Here is a 21191-nt window from a genome sequence, read left to right as displayed (position 1 = left end):
TATAATTACCCCTTATTGGGGGCAGAACAGCCCTATTGGGTTTATTTAATGGTTAAATGATTCCCTTTTCTCTGTAATAATAAAACAGTAACTGTACTTGATCCCAACTAAGATATAATTACCCCTTATTGGGGGCAGAACAGCCCTATTGGGTTTATTTCATGGTTAAATGATTCCCTTTTCTCTGTAATAATAAAACAGTACCTGTACTTGATCCCAACTAAGATATAATTACCCCTTATTGGGGGCAGAACAGTCCTATTGGGTTTATTTAATGGTTAAATGATTCCCTTTTCTCTGTAATAATAAAACAGTACCTGTACTTGATCTCAACTTAGATTACAGAAAGATCCCTTATCTGGAAAACCCCAGTTCCAGAGCATTCTGGATAACAGGTCCCATACCGGTCCTTGCAGAACATGATCTCCTTGCCCTTCTGTATAGTTGTGTGTAACTTGTGCTTCAGGGTTCCGACAGCAGCCCGTGTCGATAGGCACAGAGCAGATGCGCGTCACTCTAATGCCAAACACTGAAAATAATGGTTACTGGACTTGTGTCTGATTAGTGTCAAAGTGCGAGTGTAACTGCATCAATTTTGACATATTGGCCACAATGACATCAAACCCAACTCCCTCTGGCAACAGGAAGGATACAGGAATTCTGGAAAAAAAATGCTGCATTGTGGGTAAAAACATGGTGATTGTATTCGGATGTGCCCCTTGCACACTGCATGTAAAGTAAGTAAATTACTTTATTATTAATACTCAAAGATGAGCAGAGGAAAACTATGCTGCATAGTAACTACAAATACATAGCATGTAGGGATGAGCAAACTTTCTGCCCCAGTACAGATTTGCAGCAACATTTGTGGTTCAGGCAGTGGCAGTTTTTTCATGAATCTGTGGTAGAATTTCGCCATGTGTCAAAATCAGCACATCTGATATCTCTGTCTCCAGTGATGTAACTAGGTACACCTAGGCCCAGATACAGAATGTGCTCTCGGACCAGTCCCTCCTCCCTCTCCAGTCATGTGCACATGCAAATACCTGCGCTGTTCAGTCCATGATGTGACAATATCGGGCCCCATGGGGGTGCAACCCCCGGTACTTATGCCACTGCCTGAGCCAAGATCAGCACATCTTACATCCCTGCATCAAGATCAAAACAACAGCCTTAACCACAAAGCATTTTGGTGTTTAGTTTATCAGTTTGGTCCATCACTAACAGCAAGGTTTGCCACAGGGGAAACAGTAAATCTTCACATATGACATATTGGCCACATGGATGTTAAAGGAGAAAGAAAGGTAAACACTAAGTAAGCTTTATCAGAAAGGCCAATGTAAATACAGCCATAAGCACTCACAGAAATGCTGCGCTGAGTCCTATATCAAAAGAAACACAGGATTTCTTGTCTCCTTTTGTGTAAACATGTTCTTCAGTATCAGACATCCTCTCCTTTAGGTTCCTTCAGGTTTGGGCCAAGAGCCTCCTCTCTCCCTACCTGTTTTTGCTCCCCCTCGCATCAGAATGTGTAATCTGAGCTACCAAGGGCTAGAGCTGCAGCAGGTAGCTAGGGAGATGGAGCTAAAATGGCAGCTGCTATCTTAAACAAATGGAGGGAGCTTCTAGGGCTGTTTACTTGGTATGGTAAAGCTTTCTGCAGTCTGTAAATGCGTTGCCACCCAGCCAGTAAAATACAAGCCAAACCCAAGGTCAGTATTACACATTTACTGTGAATATACTTGTCAGTAAATTTTTAATACCTTTTTGTTCCACCTCAGATCCTTCTCAGCTTGCCCCTCCTACATCATTGGCCTTCTTCTACATTGTTTTTAAGAGGTGAAAATATTTTAGGTGAGACACAAAATATCTACTTCTAATATATAATTTAAGTGCAAGGGGCTACACACAAACACCCCTGCACAAGTCATGCTAATTATTGAAGCAGCCTCCCATCCCCCACCCTGCAGAATCTCTGGATCCCTGGTCTGCGTCACTGACACAGAAATGTGTGAGGAAAAAGAAAATCGCCAGTCTGGCAAAGCACCTCTTGGGGTGTTACCATGCCAATGTGGGGGTCTTTTGTCAGCGATTTCAAGCTTTTTAAAATATTCACCCCAAAATGGGGCACCCAAAGTTCCCAGGACCCCAAGACTCTTCAGGTGTGACGGAGAAGCAGTAGAGTGCTGTCCCTTACAATTGGTACTGCTACCTTCAAAGGTTCATGTGATTTCACATTCAAACATTAGGGAGAAACCATTTTAAATATGCTCTTGCTCTCAGGGTCGTTTAATGGTGGATTTGGAAAGCTCAATTCTACTATAAGTGATGGATAGAATGTGGGGTGTAATTTCATTACAAATTTTGCACCCCAAAGTCCCAGGAGCCCAAAAATCTACAGGTATGGCGAGGAAGGTGTTGTGTGTTTTCACTGAAAGTTTGGAGCTGCTAGGGGGGGTTAAGTGATTCAGGGGTCATATTTCGATACTGACAGGGTCCATTCAGGCAGGTAGAGCTAACCTCTGGTAATAATAAATTTTCAATACCCATATTTATCTATAACCTAAAGGGCCAGGAACAAGAAAATTGTCACTCCGACAGAGCACCTCTAGAGGGGAGGGGATATCATGCCAATTTGGGGGCTCGTTAAGCTGGAATCATTTTCCAAATTAAGCACCCCAAAACAGGTACTTTTACACTGATGTAGGGAAAGAATGCTCAGAGTGGTAGTTTAAACTGACCTGGGGCACTAAGGTTAAAAAGCAAGGTTTAGGAGTAAAACAGTCTTATTCATTTAAATGTAATAAATACAAGAATGTATAAAAGGCACATTTATTAAATCAAGTTTTTATGTCCTGGTCCAGAAGGAGACAAAACCAAAACCCTGCCATTTTATGCTGGGTAAGTATTTTAAAACTTAGTCTGACTGGGTGCATACACAATATAACACCGGTAGGAAGGCAGAGGGGCAGAAACTGGAAGACAAAAAAGAGAAATAGACACCGGCTGCGTCCCCTAACCCCCCCGTAGGTCCCCCACCCGACATCCTCCCCCGAGCTTAACGCGTCAGGGGAGAAACGGTCGGACAGTGGGAGCGCCGGCAAGGGTCAGGTTTCGGCCGCCGGGGCCCACTAAAGCCAGAACTCACCGGGATTTTTCCCAGTGTCCCGGCGGCCCAGTCCGACCCTGTGTATGTCCTCTTCTTATTGTTTGGGATGTGCATGGCTCGTCGCTTCTACAAAGAGAATGGAGGAGACAGACGGAGTTGGGAAGGAGGGATTGCAGGGAGAGGCATAATCGACTTTCTGTTGGTGGTCACTTTCAATATTCAACTCTGGGTCCTCTGGGTCACTTTCAGCTTCCAAAGATGTTGTGCATGGTTCTATAAAAAGAGATTAATAGAAACATTAGGGCTGCAGGCGGTACAGGGACACCGCACAGATAAAGAGAGGAGACAGAAGAAAAGAGACTGCAGGGGGTAGGCATACTGGTCATCCTGTTGGTGGTCCACTGGGTCAAATTCGCTTTCCAAAGATGTTATGGGGGGTTCTACACATGTTTATTATCTTTAAAAATAATAGCTCAAAGCTGAAGCTGTGTATTACTTTGAGGTACCTGGTTGATTGTCTTGATTGCTGCTTGCCACCCCAGAGACTAGTAGGTATACATGGCATGTGTTGTCCAAGGTTTTCTCTCGGTACCACTTTTCTGCTGTCATGTTGGTATGTGCTAAATATTTAGCAAATATGTGCCTCTTGGAGCGATGTGACATTGTAAATATTTCACACAGTTGCCACACCACCTGACTGGAAACATTGGGAGGTTGAACCTAAAATAGGAACACAACAAATAGAAAATGCTGTAGAAAGGGACAGTGAATGTTTATATAGATGTCTCTCTGAACACAGTGTATATGACATGACCAGGACTGAACCAGTGCCACTTCGCTTCTTCCCTTCTTGCCCCAAAAAAAGTGCACACAACAGTCCAGGATAGGTGTAAAATGGGCACAGCTTTATTACCAATTGAATAAACCATAATGGAGTGAAGTAGGCCCCCCTGCCATGTCGGCCACTCAGCTGCACTGCGCTAAGGTAGGCAAGTGAAGGCATTAGTAGGCCTCACACTGAACTCTTACCTCCTGGGACCATAACCCAAGGAGATGAACCAAACAACATAAACGCCAGGTGTCATAGCCCCTTTTCATTCTGGCAAGAATTCCCTCGCCAAAGTTCCATGCTGTGAACTCAACCGAAACCCCACTAGGAGAATCCCAAACTGCCAAAAACACCAAATCCCTTACCCTCTTGCCAAACCTTGTTTTTGGGCGGTTGGAAGATGATCACCTGTGACTCTGTGCCCCGGCTTGTGCTTGCTGCTGTCTCCTGGCAACGTGGGGTCCTCCTTCCCTCCTCCCTGTGACCCTTCCATCTCTCTGCCTTCCCAGTCAAAGCTTCCCTTCTCTAAACCTTCCGATCTGGGTAGCTCCATTCCACAGTGAAACCCTCTGTATGTATAGGCTTTGACAATTTACACCTTTGGTGGTATCGCCACATGTCTTTTGAAATGCTATGAATCTTCTTCCCTTTTGGTGATAAAAAGAATATGTTGTTGGGGGAATCATCAAATCCCAGTCTTGGCCTTATATTCTCATAGTACATCTTCAACCAACAGAAACAAAACAAAATAATAACTGCATTCCAACAGCTATTATGTCAACACAAATTTAAGATAACCGTTATCATTTCTTCCTCTCCTGTCAATGCAAACGTAGCCACTTGCTGCCTTGTGTTGCTGTGCGCCAATGTTTGTCACTGCTGGCATATCTGTGGCGAACTCTTCTTTTCCATTCAGTGACCTAGGAGTAAGAGTTATTGTAGAGAATGATTTACTTTGTTGACATTTTACCTAAGTCTTTATGGAAATGTTCACTTACTGTCATATTCCACCCCTGGTCTCTGCACATGTCTGTGCACCAGCAATGCCTCTAGGTAATGTATGTTATCATCTCTCTGTGTATCCTCTCTCTCTGTATTTTTAGTGGCATCAATGGCTTTTAAAAATGAGTCTTTTGCCGTGTGTAATATTTTGCGACATTCTTTCAGTGGTTTCACTGTACCAGTTATGGAAGCGTACCCATAAACAAACGAAGAAAAAGTTACTTTGAATGCTTCTAAAACGCAGAGGGCTGGAAGGTCAGATCAGTATGGCTTATGCATTATTACCTTTTCTTGACAACTTCCCGGGATATTCCCCTCAGTCTTTTTTGGATGGAAGTTGTGGCAGGCATTACATAGGGATGGATCAGTTGAAGACAAGTTTGTGCTATTCAAGGCCAGATTTGTGGGCAGGGCACAAAGGCCTGGGCCTGGGGTGGCAAATATCTGGGAGCAGCAGGCCGCCCACTTGGTGCATCTAAACGGGGGACTGGGCAGGAGACTGACAGCTATTTGAATCTCCCACCCATTCCAGTTATCAGTAGGGAGAGGAGCGGTGTGTGTGGGGGGGTTGTGTCTTCAAATCTGGCCCTGGGGCTATTTATCTGGAAGCTTACAAGTCGCTGCTCAGGCTTCAAGTAGTTAAGCATCGTCTATTGGAAGTCTTTCATTTATTCCAAGATAGCATGTTGTGGATTCATTAAATATAGAAATCTAGCCCTATCTTCCACCTAAAAAGAACAAAAGAAAAAAATGTTTGAAAGATGAGAGGCACAGAACTGCAAAGACAACAGGGGATCACATATGGTGGGGATGGATAAAAACTATACATTAAGTGCAAATAAGAAAGCATTAGGGTATTACCAGCATTCTCTGCCAGCCCTCATTGGAGCTACCCAGAAAGGCAAAGGCTAAGTAAATAAAAACATGAAGAAAATGATGGCTGACCCAACAAAGCAAAAGTTTTTAAATTTACCTCCTGTTTGTACCTTGTGACATCCAATCTATGCATAAGGTTATCCCCGAACGCTTGTTTTTATAGGAGTGGGGTGGTTCAATGGATGCCGATTGTACAGATTCCCCAATCTTCATCTTCAGTCCTGTGTTAGTTGTCCACTTGGTTTACAAAGCCCTTTTATTATATTCACAAGAATGACTGACCTAGTGTATAATAATATATAAGAGAAAGTGGCAGCTATCATTAAAAAATACAAGTACATTACCTCGAGTTTGGATCTTAGTTTCTAGCAGTTTCAAATGAAATACCTGCAACATGTTTCTGAGCCACCAGAGGGGCTGACTTGTTACTGCCAGAAACATTCAACCAGCTATTGAGGCAGAAGGCATGATGCGAGTTGACGCTAAACTTAACCTAGGGGCTGCTGTAAGCAGGGGCCCCATCTGCATACCTGAACATGGGGGAGATGGATCTTTTTTAATAGGGGGTGGAGGGACTGAATCTATTTAAAGCATGGCTGAACAAGAGGCCCAAACAGCCCACCACCACTAGCCCATGGTCATATTTTTGAGCCTAAAGTAGTCACCCTCTCTTGCTACCACTGCTATTCACAGCCCTTTCTAAATAATGCTTTTAAAAATGATATAGTATATATTAATAACAATTCAAGTGAATATGTTACCTCTCTAAGCTTGGATCTTGCTCTGTCTTGTCAACATTGTCCATATTTTCTGCTTCTTCTCTTTCCTCTTCTAAACAAACGGATCCCTCCGATGACAATAACGCCATTGGCACAGCACGGTCTGTGGATTGGTCTAAACAAAGAGAGGTTTCAGGTAATCTCAGTTCAGCATCTATGGAATACTGAAATGTTCATACTGATTTTCTTTTTAAGTTTTAATGATAAATGATTTCTTATATTAATGTATCAAGATGGCTGCATTTTGTGAACCCACATGAAGCTGCTGTTGGGTGTCTATATAATGTCGAGAGGTGCCTGGAGTTAGAGGTTTACAGAACAATTAGTCCAAGGATGAATGATCTCAGTAAGTACATGCAATACCAGCACAGCTTTAATTGATAACACTGTTTGTATCCCAATGGGCAATCCTGAGTTGTTTATATTGATACAATATCAATGCTACACACTGCTGATACAAACTCAGCAGAAGTTGATCTCGTTGATAAGAGCTGCGGTTGGTTAACAGCAGTTGTCTCATTTACACATCCCCAAATACACGTTAAATGTTACACAAACTCTAGCAATGGGCAAGAGGTTACTTTGGGTTCACAGTGTTGTTAGAGTTTTATAAACTCCCTAACCCATTAGGGGTACTTATATGTAACATTCTGCCCTTCTTTACACAAATAGGGGTACAAATACTGACAATGTAGACTTTAGGGTTAGGCTTGATACGCAGGGGCAATTCTAAGCAACTTTTCAATTGGTTTTCATTTTTTATCTTTTATAGTTTTCAAATTATTTGCCTTCTTCTTTTGCAGCTTTCAAATGGGGGTCACTAACCCCTACAGTCAAAAAACTATTGCTCTGTGAGGCTACAGTTTTATTGTCACCATTTATTACCTATCTTTCAGCCCCTCTACTATTCATAAAGCAGTCACTCCCTAAACCACTCCCTGGTCCCTAAGGTAAATAGGACCCTAGCAACCAGATAACTACTGAAATTCCAAACTGGAAAGCTGCAGAACCAAAAAGTAAAATAATTAAAAAACTACCATAAATAAAAAATGAAGACCAATTGCAAATTGTCTCAGAATATTACTCTCTACCTCATACTAAAAGTTAACTCAAAGGTGAACAGGAAATAGTCATGACTTGGCCAGTAGGGAAAGCTATTCCACTCAGGCCAAAGGTCAAGTGGATCAGGACTTCCTTAGCTAATACAAAAATTTCCAGACTAAGGGGGGGTGTCCAAAACCAGTACAGGATTTAACCCTAAGGGGGAGATGGGATTTACAATTCATAATTATCATTCATATGTTTTTGCACCTAAATATGATTTTCATGCAGAATTTTTTTTTTTTTTTTGCCATTATGTGAAATACACCATCTAAAAGCTTTTGGGTTCATATAGAAGACAATGGCAGGTGTCCTTTTTAAAGCTGGAAGATCTTTCTTTGCTTTGTGGCTTTAGAGGTTTTCAGGGTTTAATTCAACGCTTGCATTTGTGCGACAATACAGAAAAGTCACTTTTTTCGCATTATTTCCGTGGCTTTTTTCGTTCATGCCTTTTCACTTAGGATCTTTTAATAAATGACTGGACATTCATGGTTTTAGTGGAAATGAGTTTAGTCGTGGTTTCAAAAAATCCTTGAAAAAACCATGAAAATCTGAAGGTTAATAAATCTGACCCTAACCCCATTCATTTTGGGGTCTCCCTACGCCCTAATTCTATGTATATTGAGTATCAAACTGTTCAGCAGACCCCTGGCATTCATACTGAGGGTGTTTTATCCTGGTACCTAATGTCACGTGGGAGATAAGATGCTGTAAAATGCAAGCTTTGAGGTGACATTCTGAAACTTAATATAAACCACTACATTTAGGAAACTTGGAGTTAAAAAAGGATGAATTTACCCCATTTTTGATTTATCAGAATGCACATTTTGCAAAAATATATGGTTTCCTGAGCTGAACTTAATGTCAGTTGAATTTTTGTATATAGTGTATATGTACGTGTACAGGTATGGGACCCATTATCCAGAATGCTCGGGACCTGGGGTTTTTCGGATAAGGGATCTTTACATAATTTGGATCTCTATACCTTAAGTCTACTAAAAGATTATTTAAACATGAAATAAACCCAATAGGACTGTTCTGCCCCCAATAAGGGGTAATTATATATTAGTTGGGATCAAGTACAGGTACTGTTTTATTATTACAGAGAAAAGGGAATCATTTAACCATGAAATAAACCCAATAGGGCTGTTCTGCCCCAATAAGGGGTAATTATATCTTAGTTGGGATCAAGTACAGGTACTGTTTTATTATTACAGAGAAAAGGGAATCATTTAACCATTAAATAAACCCAATAGGGCTGTTCTGCCCCCAATAAGGGGTAATTATATCTTAGTTGGGATCAAGTACAGGTACTGTTTTATTATTACAGAGAAAAGGGAATCATTTAACCATGAAATAAACCCAATAGGGCTGTTCTGCCCCAATAAGGGGTAATTATATCTTAGTTGGGATCAAGTACAGGTACTGTTTTATTATTACAGAGAAAAGGAATCATTTAACCATGAAATAAACCCAATAGGGCTGTTCTGCCCCAATAAGGGGTAATTATATCTTAGTTGGGATCAAGTACAGGTACTGTTTTATTATTACAGAGAAAAGGGAATCATTTAAACATGAAATGAACCCAATAGGGCTGTTCTGCCCCCAATAAGGGGTAATTATATCTTAGTTGGGATCAAGTACAGGTACTGTTTTATTATTACAGAGAAAAGGGAATCATTTAAACATGAAATGAACCCAATAGGGCTGTTCTGCCCCCAACTTTCTGGATAACGGGTTTCCGGATAATGGATCCCATACCTGTATATGTACAGTGTGTTACAATGGAGATGATATGTTCATAAACCCACCAGTACCAAACAGGTCAGAAAAGACTGGGTCACTTATCCAGTACATTTCATTACAGATACAGTACAACCCTGATTGTTTATACAGAGGTGAGTGTGTTTTAAAGTGTCTTAAATAAAAAGAAAATTATATTTTTTAAGCTTGGTCATAATGTTCCTATTACTTGACAGGGTTACCTACCTGTCTGCCTGCAGTGGCCATAAACATAAATACAGATGTCAGAGAATAAATCCACTAACCCAAAGGGTATCAGCTTTATACTGAGAAACTGGAAATGACTGTACAGAACAGTTATCTATAAGTATCTGTAAGAGAGCAATATTGGCCAACAAATGTTGTGGGCCATATTTTATTGTTATCTGTCTTCCGTCAGGCAATTCTTTTGCCATCTTGATGGTTTTGCTCTTGCTAACGGCTATTGCTATAACATCTTCCCACGCGCTGATCTGATATTGGCCAATAGGGCACGGCTGCAGGTCAGAATGTCACTAAGTGCCACAAATACATCAACTGCCTCTTATTCACTGGAACTGAGAACAGCTCTTAAAATTAATTGAAAAATGCAAACCTGTCATTATATTTGTTTAGACAAGATTAGTACAATTTATGCTCAGATAGGGGTTTGATGTCTCACCCAAAGTTTTTGGGTGAGGACAGGCTTTTCCAATGACTCCGCACTCCAACCCCAGCTGAGGATTTAATTTAATATGACTAAAGAGACACAAAGGCCTGCCTCCAGAATACAGCAGGCTAAAGGGGAATATCTGCCCAGAGAATGAAAATAAAGCATGTTTTTGTATATGATGAAAAAGTATATATTTCCAAGTGATATTCCAATGTACATTCATTTAAAACTGAAAACTGAAAGCAGTTTCCTTCCTAGCTTCCCTGACTTTAAATGAATATATCAGAGATCAGCTATCCTCTAGCTCAGGGATCCCCAACCTTTTTTACTTGTGAGCCACATTCAAATGTAAAAAGACTTGGGGAGCAACACAAGCATAATATATGTTCCTGGGGGTGCCAAATAAGCACTGTTATTGGCTAATGGAAGCCCCTTTATGGACTGGCAGCCTACAGAAGGTTCTGATTGGCAGTAAATCTGGTTTTTATGCAACAAAAACTTCAAAAATCAGCACCTGTTTGAAGGCCCCTGGGAGCAACATCCAAGGGGTTGGAGAGCAACATGTTGCTCACAAACCACTGGTTGGGGGACACTGCTCTAGCTAATACTACATTTCCCACAATGCCTTGCTTATTTTCCCTCATTTTACAGAAAAAGCAAAGCATTGTGGGCATTAGAATCTTTAAATTGGATTTAGTAATAAGACAGACAGAAGCGTAAAGTATGTACTTCAAAATCAGATGTAGCAGACTTGATGTAATAGATCATATGTACACCTGGATTTCTATATAACTTAGGGGCAGCCCCCTATAATTGCCACTATATTGTCACCACAGTGTGAATAAAGAGTTATCTCTCACACACTTAGGGCTATATGTCACGCTGATATTTACTCCTCTGTCAGACACAGTTCAGCCATGTTGATCTAGGTGTGATTCACTGGATTTCCTTCTGCCTCCACCTGCTGCCTTTCTCCTTCAATCCAAGATGGCCGCTCCTTAACTTCCAGCTTGTGTTCCACAGAGGAATACAATATGCTGACATTTCATACACTTCTCCTATATAGGAAATTATTGCACCCAGTGGTGAATTAATAGGTTGTAAGGCCTTTAGGCTACACTTTCCATAGGCCACTTCTACTACTTCTTCTCTGCTGCTTCCAGCCAGGAGGTACCCTATGCCAGTCATGCATAACCATAACCCGACATGCCAATAAGATCACTGCAGAAATGTTCAATAAACACTCCATTAACCCCAGTGACAGATAGCACTCTAGGTGCATTGTATATTATTATTATTAACACATATTTACAAAATGCTAAAATATTCTGCAGCATTATGCAATAAATTTGTGTATACAGTGGACATTCATCATTTTATACGCATGCACCTACTCACAGGCAGGCACTGCCATCAACACACAGTAACAGATTCCCTCTCTTTTTCATTTGTCCCCCAAACTAATATTCTTCTTTCTTAGTCTATTTCCCACAAGTGCCTGTGCATTATCTGCCTCTTACCATATGTTGCTGTCTCTACATCTTTACCTGGTTTCCAATTTGCAATTGCTCCCTCTTCTCCAGTAAAAATAAAATCTTCTTATCTCTATTTAGTTTATTTTCTAGTCTTATAAGTCGACCAACAATACCACCATTTCTCACTCTCAACTAGTTCAAATACAATCTGTATCCTCACTTCCTGTGAGACTCTTCTCAGCTGTTTGATAAGGCACTGCCCTCTAGTGGTAAGAAAACCAGCTGTGATTAATGTGAAAACTGTAAAATGGTGCAGGTGTAATTCTGGTATAAAGTATTGGCTACGCCAAATCATGGGTAGGGAGTACAATTCTGGGAACTCACCCTAAGAAAGTATATAAGAAGCAACTTGAAAGGCAACCGAATTAAATAAAACATAAATAAGAGAAAGTAAAAGATTTTAAGAGGCAGAATATGCACAACATGTACAAAGACAAACAAGCCCAATATAAACAATATGTTCAGTTTACTTCTACAGGACGGTGCCATTAGGAATATACATACAAAACTGTATCTTTAAATTGGTATATTTTCGGACGTGTCATAATCAAAGCCAGATTAAGGGCAACAGATTTTATCTGTCACCTCTGTAGTAGCATTGTTGAGCTGTTAGACCACAGGTTCCTGTTTGAGGGGAACACAAGACCCCCCCCCCCCACAAACCAGTATAAAGCTGCAGGTTGGCTGCACAATGGGCTGTTGGAAAGTTCTCCTGCTCCCCAGGATCTTCCTCTCACTGTGCAGGTAGAGCGGCTCTTTTCTCTCCTCATCTTATTCTATAGAATTCTCATGCACACTCACTCTTACATAGGCTTTTATTTGTGTTTTTAATGAATAACTACTGTATTTTCTGGCTTAGTATTTCCTTTCTGTATTTAGTGCATCAGGGAGACCATGGGACCATCCAGCATCTGCCTTGTGGCTCTGCTTTCCCTACTGATCCCGGCTCACTCGGCCCCTGATCCCACCCTGGACACTCACTGGCAGCTGTGGGTTAAAACTCACCAGAAGAGCTATAAGGATACGGTAAGGACTTCCACTAACAATACAAGCACTGATAGTACCGTATTGGCTACATCCTTTAAATGTGACCACCTTGACAGTTAGGGGTTTACATTGCTTGGTCCTTTCATACTAGAATCCTCAATGCAGTTCCTGCTATGGATGCTAGGGATCCATTACACTGGCCGTAAAGTAAGTGCCTACATCATCTAAAACATATCCATAAAAAGCAGAAAACCAGAAGAATTTACAGTCTCTGCAGCCCAGCAAACTACCTAAACAAAGTGGCTGACAAAAAGTAACTCTGGTTTATTCATTATGCTGAATAAATTGCATTTTAAGGTTAATGGCAGACAGGTTGTTTTTTTGTTATTTACACTAGGGGAGAAAAGGCTAGAATGCCCATAATGACCCATCTGCCATTAGCCCAACAGGGAGAGATCTACAGTAACTGCAATGAAAAAAATATTTTAATTTAGATGTAAAGACTGGCAATACAAACGTATTAAGCACCTAGACTGACAATAAATCTTATTTCTAGCAACTCCTTTTCAATGTCAGTTGTATGCCCTCCTCTGAAGTAGCAGATTTGTTATGGCGTATCAGTAAATCAGCAACAGGTTGATGATAATTTGGACAGAATACATGCACTTGCCCCAAATGCCACTCTGACTGATCCACAGATTGGGCTTCTAGGAAACTGTATAATATCAAATAGGCATTCACCCCAAATCTCTAACTGCTTTTCAGGTTGGACCTATACTTGTTTTTTCCACTTACAATGGGGCAGTCGGTTCAGGGACCGCATCAACAAGCCGATGTGGTCCCTGATCCCACTGAATTTTCTAATCTGGCCGATCGATATCTGGCCAATTTCAGACCAGATATCGGTGGGGCAGGCCCCTCGTTTCTGCCCCTACACAGGCCAATAAGCTGCCGAATCAGTCCAAGGGACCGATATCAGCAGCTACAATCGGCTCGTGTATGGGGGCCTTTAGTTCAGACATCTGAAATGCAAGCAAATTGTTTTCCTTAAATGCACTAGTGCAAATCTGCCCACTAAATGGTATAAACAGCCCCCCTTCCAAATGACAGGAGGAGGAACGCACAAGACGGACCATCTGGGAGGAGACACTGAAATTTATCACAGTCCATAACTTGGAATATTCCTTGGGGCTCCACACTTATGAGGTTGGGATGAACCATCTGGGAGATATGGTAAGAACTTGGACCTTGTATTATATGCAATAACCAAAAGGACTTAAGGAATGTATTTACAAAAAAAAATTATAATTCATGGTATATCTATGGCAAAATGTATTTTATATATAAATATATAGAGTTAAAAAATATATAATTATGAGAAGCAACATATAATCCTTAAAAGTAATAATAAACCAACAGAAAACATTCTATAACAGATATACAGTAGCACAGTAGGCAGGGAGTGGCACTTAATTATTGGGTCCATATCTTCCATATATTATGGAAGATGATCTATTTTTCATACGTAAATAGAAACTGTGCAATAGTAATGGCTACTGATAAGTGTTCTCTACAAATCCCATTGGCCAATGTATCTGCCATCACTACTGTCCAAACAAAAAAGTATGCCACCAGTTATTTACCCTCTTGTCACCTCCGTGACTTGCTGGGGAAACCAGACAGGACTTTCACGTGCAGGCCAAGTGGTGCTTCCCCACAGTTTATATCTTTAAGCCAAAACAAGCTAGCCAAAGTCCAGATTGTGGCTATATTCTATCTATGGTTGCCACCTTTCTCTGTTTTGAAAAAACTGGGCAGGGGGTGGGTGGTGATGTCACAGGGGCGAGGCTATGACACTGTAATCAGCTACTGGCCGTTCACCAGGTCAGTCTTGGAGAGTCCTGCCTGGTTTTCTTAGTTTTGCCAAAAACAGGGCAGTCCAATTCAAAACTGGACAGGTGGCAACCCTAATTCTATCCTGAAAAACCATAAATTGGGAGAAGAGCGTGAATTCATAGAAAGCGGGCTGGTTCTGGGTTAGATTTGGGGTGTGGGTGTAGCTTATGCTACACCCACATTTCTTGATTTTAAACCAGAACAGTAAATTGTCATTAATGATATCCTTTTTACACTAATTTCATTGATATCATGCTTATTATTTATTATATCATGACACAGGTAGAGTATATAATACAGATGTGTGTATCCCTGTGTAACCTAGCTGTATTGTTATTATGTGCCAGACAGGTGAGGAGGTGGCTGCAACAATGACCGGTTACACCGGCTCAGGGGGTTCATTGGCCAACATGACTGAGGTACCAAAAGAGATACAAGAAGCTCAGCCTCCGGCATCAATAGACTGGAGAACCCAAGCCTGTGTCACCCCTGTGAGAGATCAGGTGTGTGTGTGTGTATATTCCATTATTATATTGAGAACCCAAGACCTTGTGTGAGATGTATGTAGTTAGTATGTAGGTTTATATATATTTCCATTATATAGTGAATTATGTACCCCCTATTGCAAAATATAGGGATATTATAAGTCACCGAGGAGTTCCATGACCATATAAAAGCACGAGGCTGAGGTGACTTCTATTATCCCCATATTTTACAGTAGGGGGTACTTTATTTATTATAACATTTTTAGTGAGTCATGTGACAGAAATAACATCACTAAGCTCCGATTATAACTGATCATGACCAAACTGTATATTATCTTACTATTAATTCTATAATGCTATAAATTCTACTCAGGTATACACATATTAATTAATAAGGCTTAGTTCTTTTTTTTTTCTGAAAACAGGGACCATGTGGCTGTTGCTACGCTTTTAGTGCCGTGGGGGCAATGGAATGCCAAGCGAAAAGGAAAAGGGGCATGCTTTTCACCTTGAGCCCACAGGAATTGGTGGACTGTTCGGACACTGAAGGAAACAATGGCTGCAAAGGAGGACGTTTAATGTCTGCCTTTACATACATGATGAAACATGGTGTCATGGAAGAAAACGCTTACCGATATACAGGACAGGTAATTACTATTCATACTGAACATCAGTCACACAGAAGCTACAAAGGGTAATGGCTTCTGAATCATATTATACATTAAAATCAGTGGGTTCTGCACCCAAAGAGCAATATACAGTGACTGGCAGCAGGTGGGACTAATACAAAAAGCACATTATATATAGTGAGACGTTCCGGCACCTCATGCAAATTACTCAGGTCCTGGCACTGCGAGTACAATGGGTACTAACACCCCAAGAAACTGCCAGAGGCAGTGGGAATTGGCACCCCAAGTGCATGTTATAAAACGAGAGGCAGAAGATACTTGTATTTCAGGCACAATATATACAGTAAGAGGCAGTGAGTACTGGCACCCCAAATGCATTATATACAATGAAAGTCAATAGGCACTGGTATCCCATGCAATCCTCTTCCCTACTCCCCAAGAGCAATGTGCCCACAGATAATGCTGCCGATCTCTAGCAAGCAGGGGGAAACTACACTGTGACTGCTATGATAATAATTGATACATGGATATTGTCATCACTACACACCTTTCCTGCTGGATAACCAGCACAGCACCATCCACTGTTTCTATATGGTACAGCACTACCACCATAACACAGACCCACAACCATGTACATTACTGTACATGGGACAATAAAGAAAAGTAAATTAATTTAACAACAGAAAATATTTATTACTAATGTTGTTAAATTAATTTCCTTTTCTTTACTGTCCCATACAGTCTCATCTCTTGTTGATAACCCACCTTCCCTCACTGTACTCCTTTCTCATGTCCTATACTTTGCCAGTTTTCTCTCTCCTCTTTTTCTCTTTATTTCTTTCTGTATCCTCCATCCCTCTTCTTCTTATCTCCTCTCTCTATATTGTGTTTTCAATCTCTCCTTTTATTTTAAGCTTTCCGTTCTTATGTTCTCTTTTTTTCCCAAACTTTTCTCCTACCTGCCTCCATTTTTGCTCCTACTCCATCTACATTTCCTTTCAATTTCTTTTTCTCACATTAATGTTAACTTCTTTCTTCCCTGTTTTCCTGCCCCCCTTCTATTGTACCCTATTATTTGTCTTCACTACTCTTCTCCCCTCTGCTATTATTCCCCTAATTCTCACTCCTTCTGCTGCCTTTTATTTCCGATCTCTAATATCTCTTCTTCTATATACCTCTTCTCTCCTTCTGATCCATAGTGTGCTGACATGACTGGCGAGTATCCTGTTATTATCCTATGAGTAGGCCAAGCATCTAAATAAGCCAGTGTAATGCAATGAGTAACATGATGGAACCTACAACCATTTAACCTTTTCTTATATAGTAGCTGTAATAAATTGTTACTTAATCCCTTTGTGAATATCTGCAAATGCCTCATCCTCTGATGTCACAGTTGTGACAATTGTTTTCCTGACTTTCCCTACAGACAAAAAAGCATATTTAGGAATTGAGTACAAGTTCAATTCTTATTTTTCTGCTGAAAGGTACCTAATACACCTCAACGCCCCAAATCTGTTCTTTCCTTTATTTTCTACCAGGAAGCAGACTGCCGCAGGCAAGTTCACACTGGATTAAAAGTAACTGCTATTCACAATGTAGCTGCTGGCGATGAGAATGTTCTTATGCATGCTGTGGGCACAGTAGGACCCGTGTCTGTTAACATAGATTCCAATCGAAAAGGGTTCCGACTGTACAAGTCAGGTGGGTACCAGAGCCTGGGTAATACTGTAATTGCAGTATTACCCAGTAATTGCATGTCTTTAGGATCAGTTCTGACCAGGGACCTACCTGCTTGGAACGTGTGTGTTCTCTCTGTATCTGAGTGGTTCTGTGGAAACATACTGGGAGGTAAGTGGATTCTGATGAAACTGCCCCCAGTGTGTTTGTGGCTATGGTAGGGAAGTGTGATTAGAAATTCCAGTGGGGAAGAAGCTGATGTATTTATATATTCAAACCTTCCCACTACTAACCTGAATGAATATGCAGGCATGTATATGCTGGTGATGAGCTGGAAAAGACGCATGCAAATAGACAAACATATAAATGCCCAACCATGTGCCACCAGTCACAGTCTTCAAATATAATAAAATAAAAACAAATCGTGGCAAGCCCCCGACCAACAGAAACGTTCCCGGGCCCCATTCTCTATTCAATAACTAATTATGGTTGCTACCTTACATAATGGATGCATGTGGCTTAATGCACACAAATGTCCAGCATTTATCAGTAATATTCAACCAGAGATGTAGTGCTGGGCGGTATACCGGTATATACCGGTATATACCGAACACCGTTTTTTTAAAAAAAAAAGATAAAATTTTTTAACTTACCGGCATACCGGTGTGGGCGCCTCCTGGCAATTTTTCTTACTATTTCCGGGTTGTGCGCGCTGACGTTACGTGCGCAACCCGGAAATAGTAAGAAAAATTGCCAGGAGGCTCTGTGAGCTGTCGGGGGGCCTGCGGCTGCCTGGCCAGTAAGTTATATTTATGTGAAGGGGATGGGGGGGTGTTTGGGGTTGGATGGGGGGGTGTTTGGGGTTGGGGGGGGTGTTTGGGGTTGGGGGGGGTGTTTGGGGTGGTCACCTAATCATGCATGGGGAAAAAAAAATACCGTCAAATACCGTGATACCGATATAATAAAAAAAATACCGTGATATAAATTTTTGGTCATACCGCCCAGCACTACAGCGATGCTCAATGTAGATTCAGTGTGACATGTGCTATTAGAAGCACATTGCAGATCCATCAGTAGAGAATTGCAACCTCTCTATTGCTGCTACCAGTTGCAATAATTAATATAATCAGCTAATAAAGCTAACACAAACCTGCCATTTGTAATAGGGCATTAATGAGTTAATGGATTGGCGTGTGTTTACTCCTGAGTGTGAACCACAATATGGTATACAAGGAGTGCCAATTCGGGCCGTTTAGACCCACGTGCCAGGGCAAATGGTTCCTGTGCCGGGTGCATAGCCCAGCACTGTTGTACAGTTATGTAGAATAACAATAAGGCAACATTCACTTATACATTTGTGACTTTGACAGGTGTTTATTACGATCCTTATTGCACCACCAACTTAGACCATTCTGTGCTTGTGGTTGGATACGGTACAGATAATGGCAATGACTATTGGCTGGTTAAGAACAGGTAAGATATATACAAATAAGAGAGTTTATCAAAGCTTTGTACTTATTATACTTTTTTATCTACAATAATCCAGAAGGAAGGTCACCACCTTTGCTGCCACCAAAAGCCAGACAAAGGCACAGGACTATGATGTAAAAAAAAAAAAATTCAAGAAGTATTGTTGTTCTGCCCTCAATGCATGTTACCCTGGGGCAGTGTTTAGGTTGACATACAGCTAAACTCCTCCCTTCATCACTGAGACAGGTTGGTAGGCTTCAGTTTATTAAAGGGGACCTGTCACCCTAAGAAACAACTCCACCTTATTTTCTATATTCTTAGTTGAGCAAAATGAACTTTACTTACTCTATATGATATAAATCTTGTTTCCTTCCGTCTTGGAATTACTCAATCAAAGCAAGCAGGCAGCTGCCATTTTGTGGACACTGTTATGAAAGCAAACTTTGTATCATGCCAAAATCTTGTTTCTGTGCCAGAATGGGGTATCAGATGTCCAGGCCCATGCACTGGCTACACAATTAGATGATGAGGAGGGAGGGGAAAAGTGAGATGTTCCTAAGGCATAGAGGCGGGGCAATTTTTAAATGCTTTTATAATGGGTTTGGATGTGTTAATATAAAATTTAATTTGGGTTTCATGTTTAATTTGAAAAGGGCTTTTATTATACAGCTTTTTTATGCCTGGGTGACGGGTCCACTTTAACAAAGGGGAAGGTGCGAAACTGGGGAAACAGAATGATGGCAGCATTTACTATACAGCACAACAACACAACAAAGTATAGTCAACTTGTGGTTCATATCATGTACAATAATGCATAATATTAAAGAGGCATCTGAGTGGGATTAAGGTCTAAATGCCTGGGCAAGAACAGATAGGCAATGAGGTGACTGCACATAAACAGTTATAAACCTGAATAAAGGCATAAACAAGAATTATATTGTAATGTATTAATAACCATGGGGCTAGGTGTAGATAATACCTACCAACGATGATTCCACAGGGCTGGATGGGGTAGGATTAAGGTAGATTGACTATTGAGCTGTTAACACTGCTAAGATGGCAGCTATACTGATCCTTTTCCTGTATTACACATGGTCACATGGTAAAGGCTGGTGAGCTGAAAAGGACTTTTTTTTTTTTTTAAGCATTAAGAAACCACTAGGTGGCGCAATAAAACAATGCTGGAGGGATTACAATTGTGCTTGCATTTCCACCCAGTTTTTTTTTACTGTTGTAAACGGTGTAAAGCAGCTTCAAAGCTTGAAGAATGAAGTTTCAGCTTTTTTAGCCATTTCTTTGAGATATGATCACCTGTTCAAAGGGTAGCCAACAACAGTGTGCCACTAATTATAAGCATCCCAGACAGCTTAACCTAGCTTCTAGTTTATACCAACCAGATGTACAGGGCAACTAAATTTTAATTCCTAAGCCTCTGTGTGGATCACAGGGTAAAGTACCATCTAACTGACCCCCCTGACTGTTTGCTAAATGATATCTCTGTGATCGAATAGAACTCTATAACTTCCATTTCTCTCACTATAATTCATCGGCCAGATGCCCTTTATATTTTCATCTTAGAAGTGAAACCTTTTTCCTTTTATCTTTTCCAGCTGGGGAGCAGGCTATGGAGACAAAGGATACATTAAAATGGCTCGAAATCGCAACAACCATTGTGGCATTGCCCAGGAAGCCGTGTTTCCAACTATATAAACCCTGGCAGACTAGATGGGCCATTGGGATTTTATCTACAAATAATTTCTCAATTATTATTTGTTTTGTTTATGTAATGTTCATTTCTGTTTTAATCTCTAAATTTACAAATCATTTTCTTTTGCTTAAATATAGTATTGTACAAGGGCACAGCTAACTGTTCTCTCTGGGCATTCTCTTCTGGTTACATGGATAGATAATCTATGTGTTATCATTACAAACCCTATCATCCCCTTTGGCATCTTCTGTAATAGCTGTATATGTCTGTGCCCAAATGGTTGCAAACCCATATATTCATGTGTATAAAAAAAGTGTAAGAATCCAATATTTGTGTTTGTTTTTCCATTTTTTTATGTAGAAAAAGCAGACATTTGAGCTGGCAGGGTTTTATAAATATAACATCAAGCACTCCGGACTGTAGAGATCTGCTGTAAAAACGGACTTTATTTCTTCATATTAAAAACAATATGCCTGAGCTGGCAGGTAGAATCATGATCTTCATTTAATTCTCACATGTTCCACTTGATGTTGAGGACTTGCTAACTGGTTTTTGATTGGACAACCTGGTATGAGAATTTTCTACCTGTGTCCAGTCAGAGATTGGATTATTAATTCAAATTCCCTCACACTTTTATTTTTTAGCTGACCACCAATGCTTCTCTAAACATATGG

General features: G+C 40.7%; 1 protein-coding gene and 1 long non-coding RNA gene across 4 annotated transcripts; one reads left to right on the top strand and one right to left on the bottom strand.

The window, feature by feature from the left end:
- Positions 1-3131: 3131 nt before the first annotated feature.
- On the bottom strand, positions 3132-6725 carry LOC116406663. 2 transcript variants are annotated; one of them, XR_004219727.1, is made up of 6 exons: positions 6578-6725; positions 5914-6098; positions 4937-5668; positions 4304-4858; positions 3616-3829; positions 3132-3382 (listed from the first exon to the last, which is right to left on the bottom strand). It is a non-coding gene; the product is annotated as an uncharacterized LOC116406663 (long non-coding RNA). The 2 variants fall into 2 exon arrangements; XR_004219726.1 differs by having other exon boundaries at positions 4304-5668.
- Positions 6726-12327: 5602 nt separating this feature from the next.
- Positions 12328-20846, top strand: ctss.2 (cathepsin S, gene 2). Of its 2 annotated transcripts, none has more exons than XM_031890406.1 (8): positions 12328-12409; positions 12525-12691; positions 13763-13885; positions 14896-15051; positions 15459-15680; positions 17201-17363; positions 18710-18812; positions 20420-20846. In XM_031890406.1, the coding sequence occupies exons 2-8, from the start codon at positions 12560-12562 to the stop codon at positions 20517-20519; spliced, it is 999 nt and encodes a 332-aa protein (XP_031746266.1). In that variant the 5' UTR covers positions 12328-12409; positions 12525-12559; the 3' UTR covers positions 20520-20846.
- Positions 20847-21191: the final 345 nt, after the last annotated feature.

This window comes from Xenopus tropicalis, chromosome 8 (genome assembly GCF_000004195.4).
Source record: "Xenopus tropicalis strain Nigerian chromosome 8, UCB_Xtro_10.0, whole genome shotgun sequence".
NCBI classification, from domain to species: Eukaryota; Metazoa; Chordata; class Amphibia; order Anura; family Pipidae; genus Xenopus; species Xenopus tropicalis.
The sequence above is the reverse complement of the archived record's forward strand: the minus strand, read 5'-3'. Positions and strand labels throughout refer to the sequence as shown.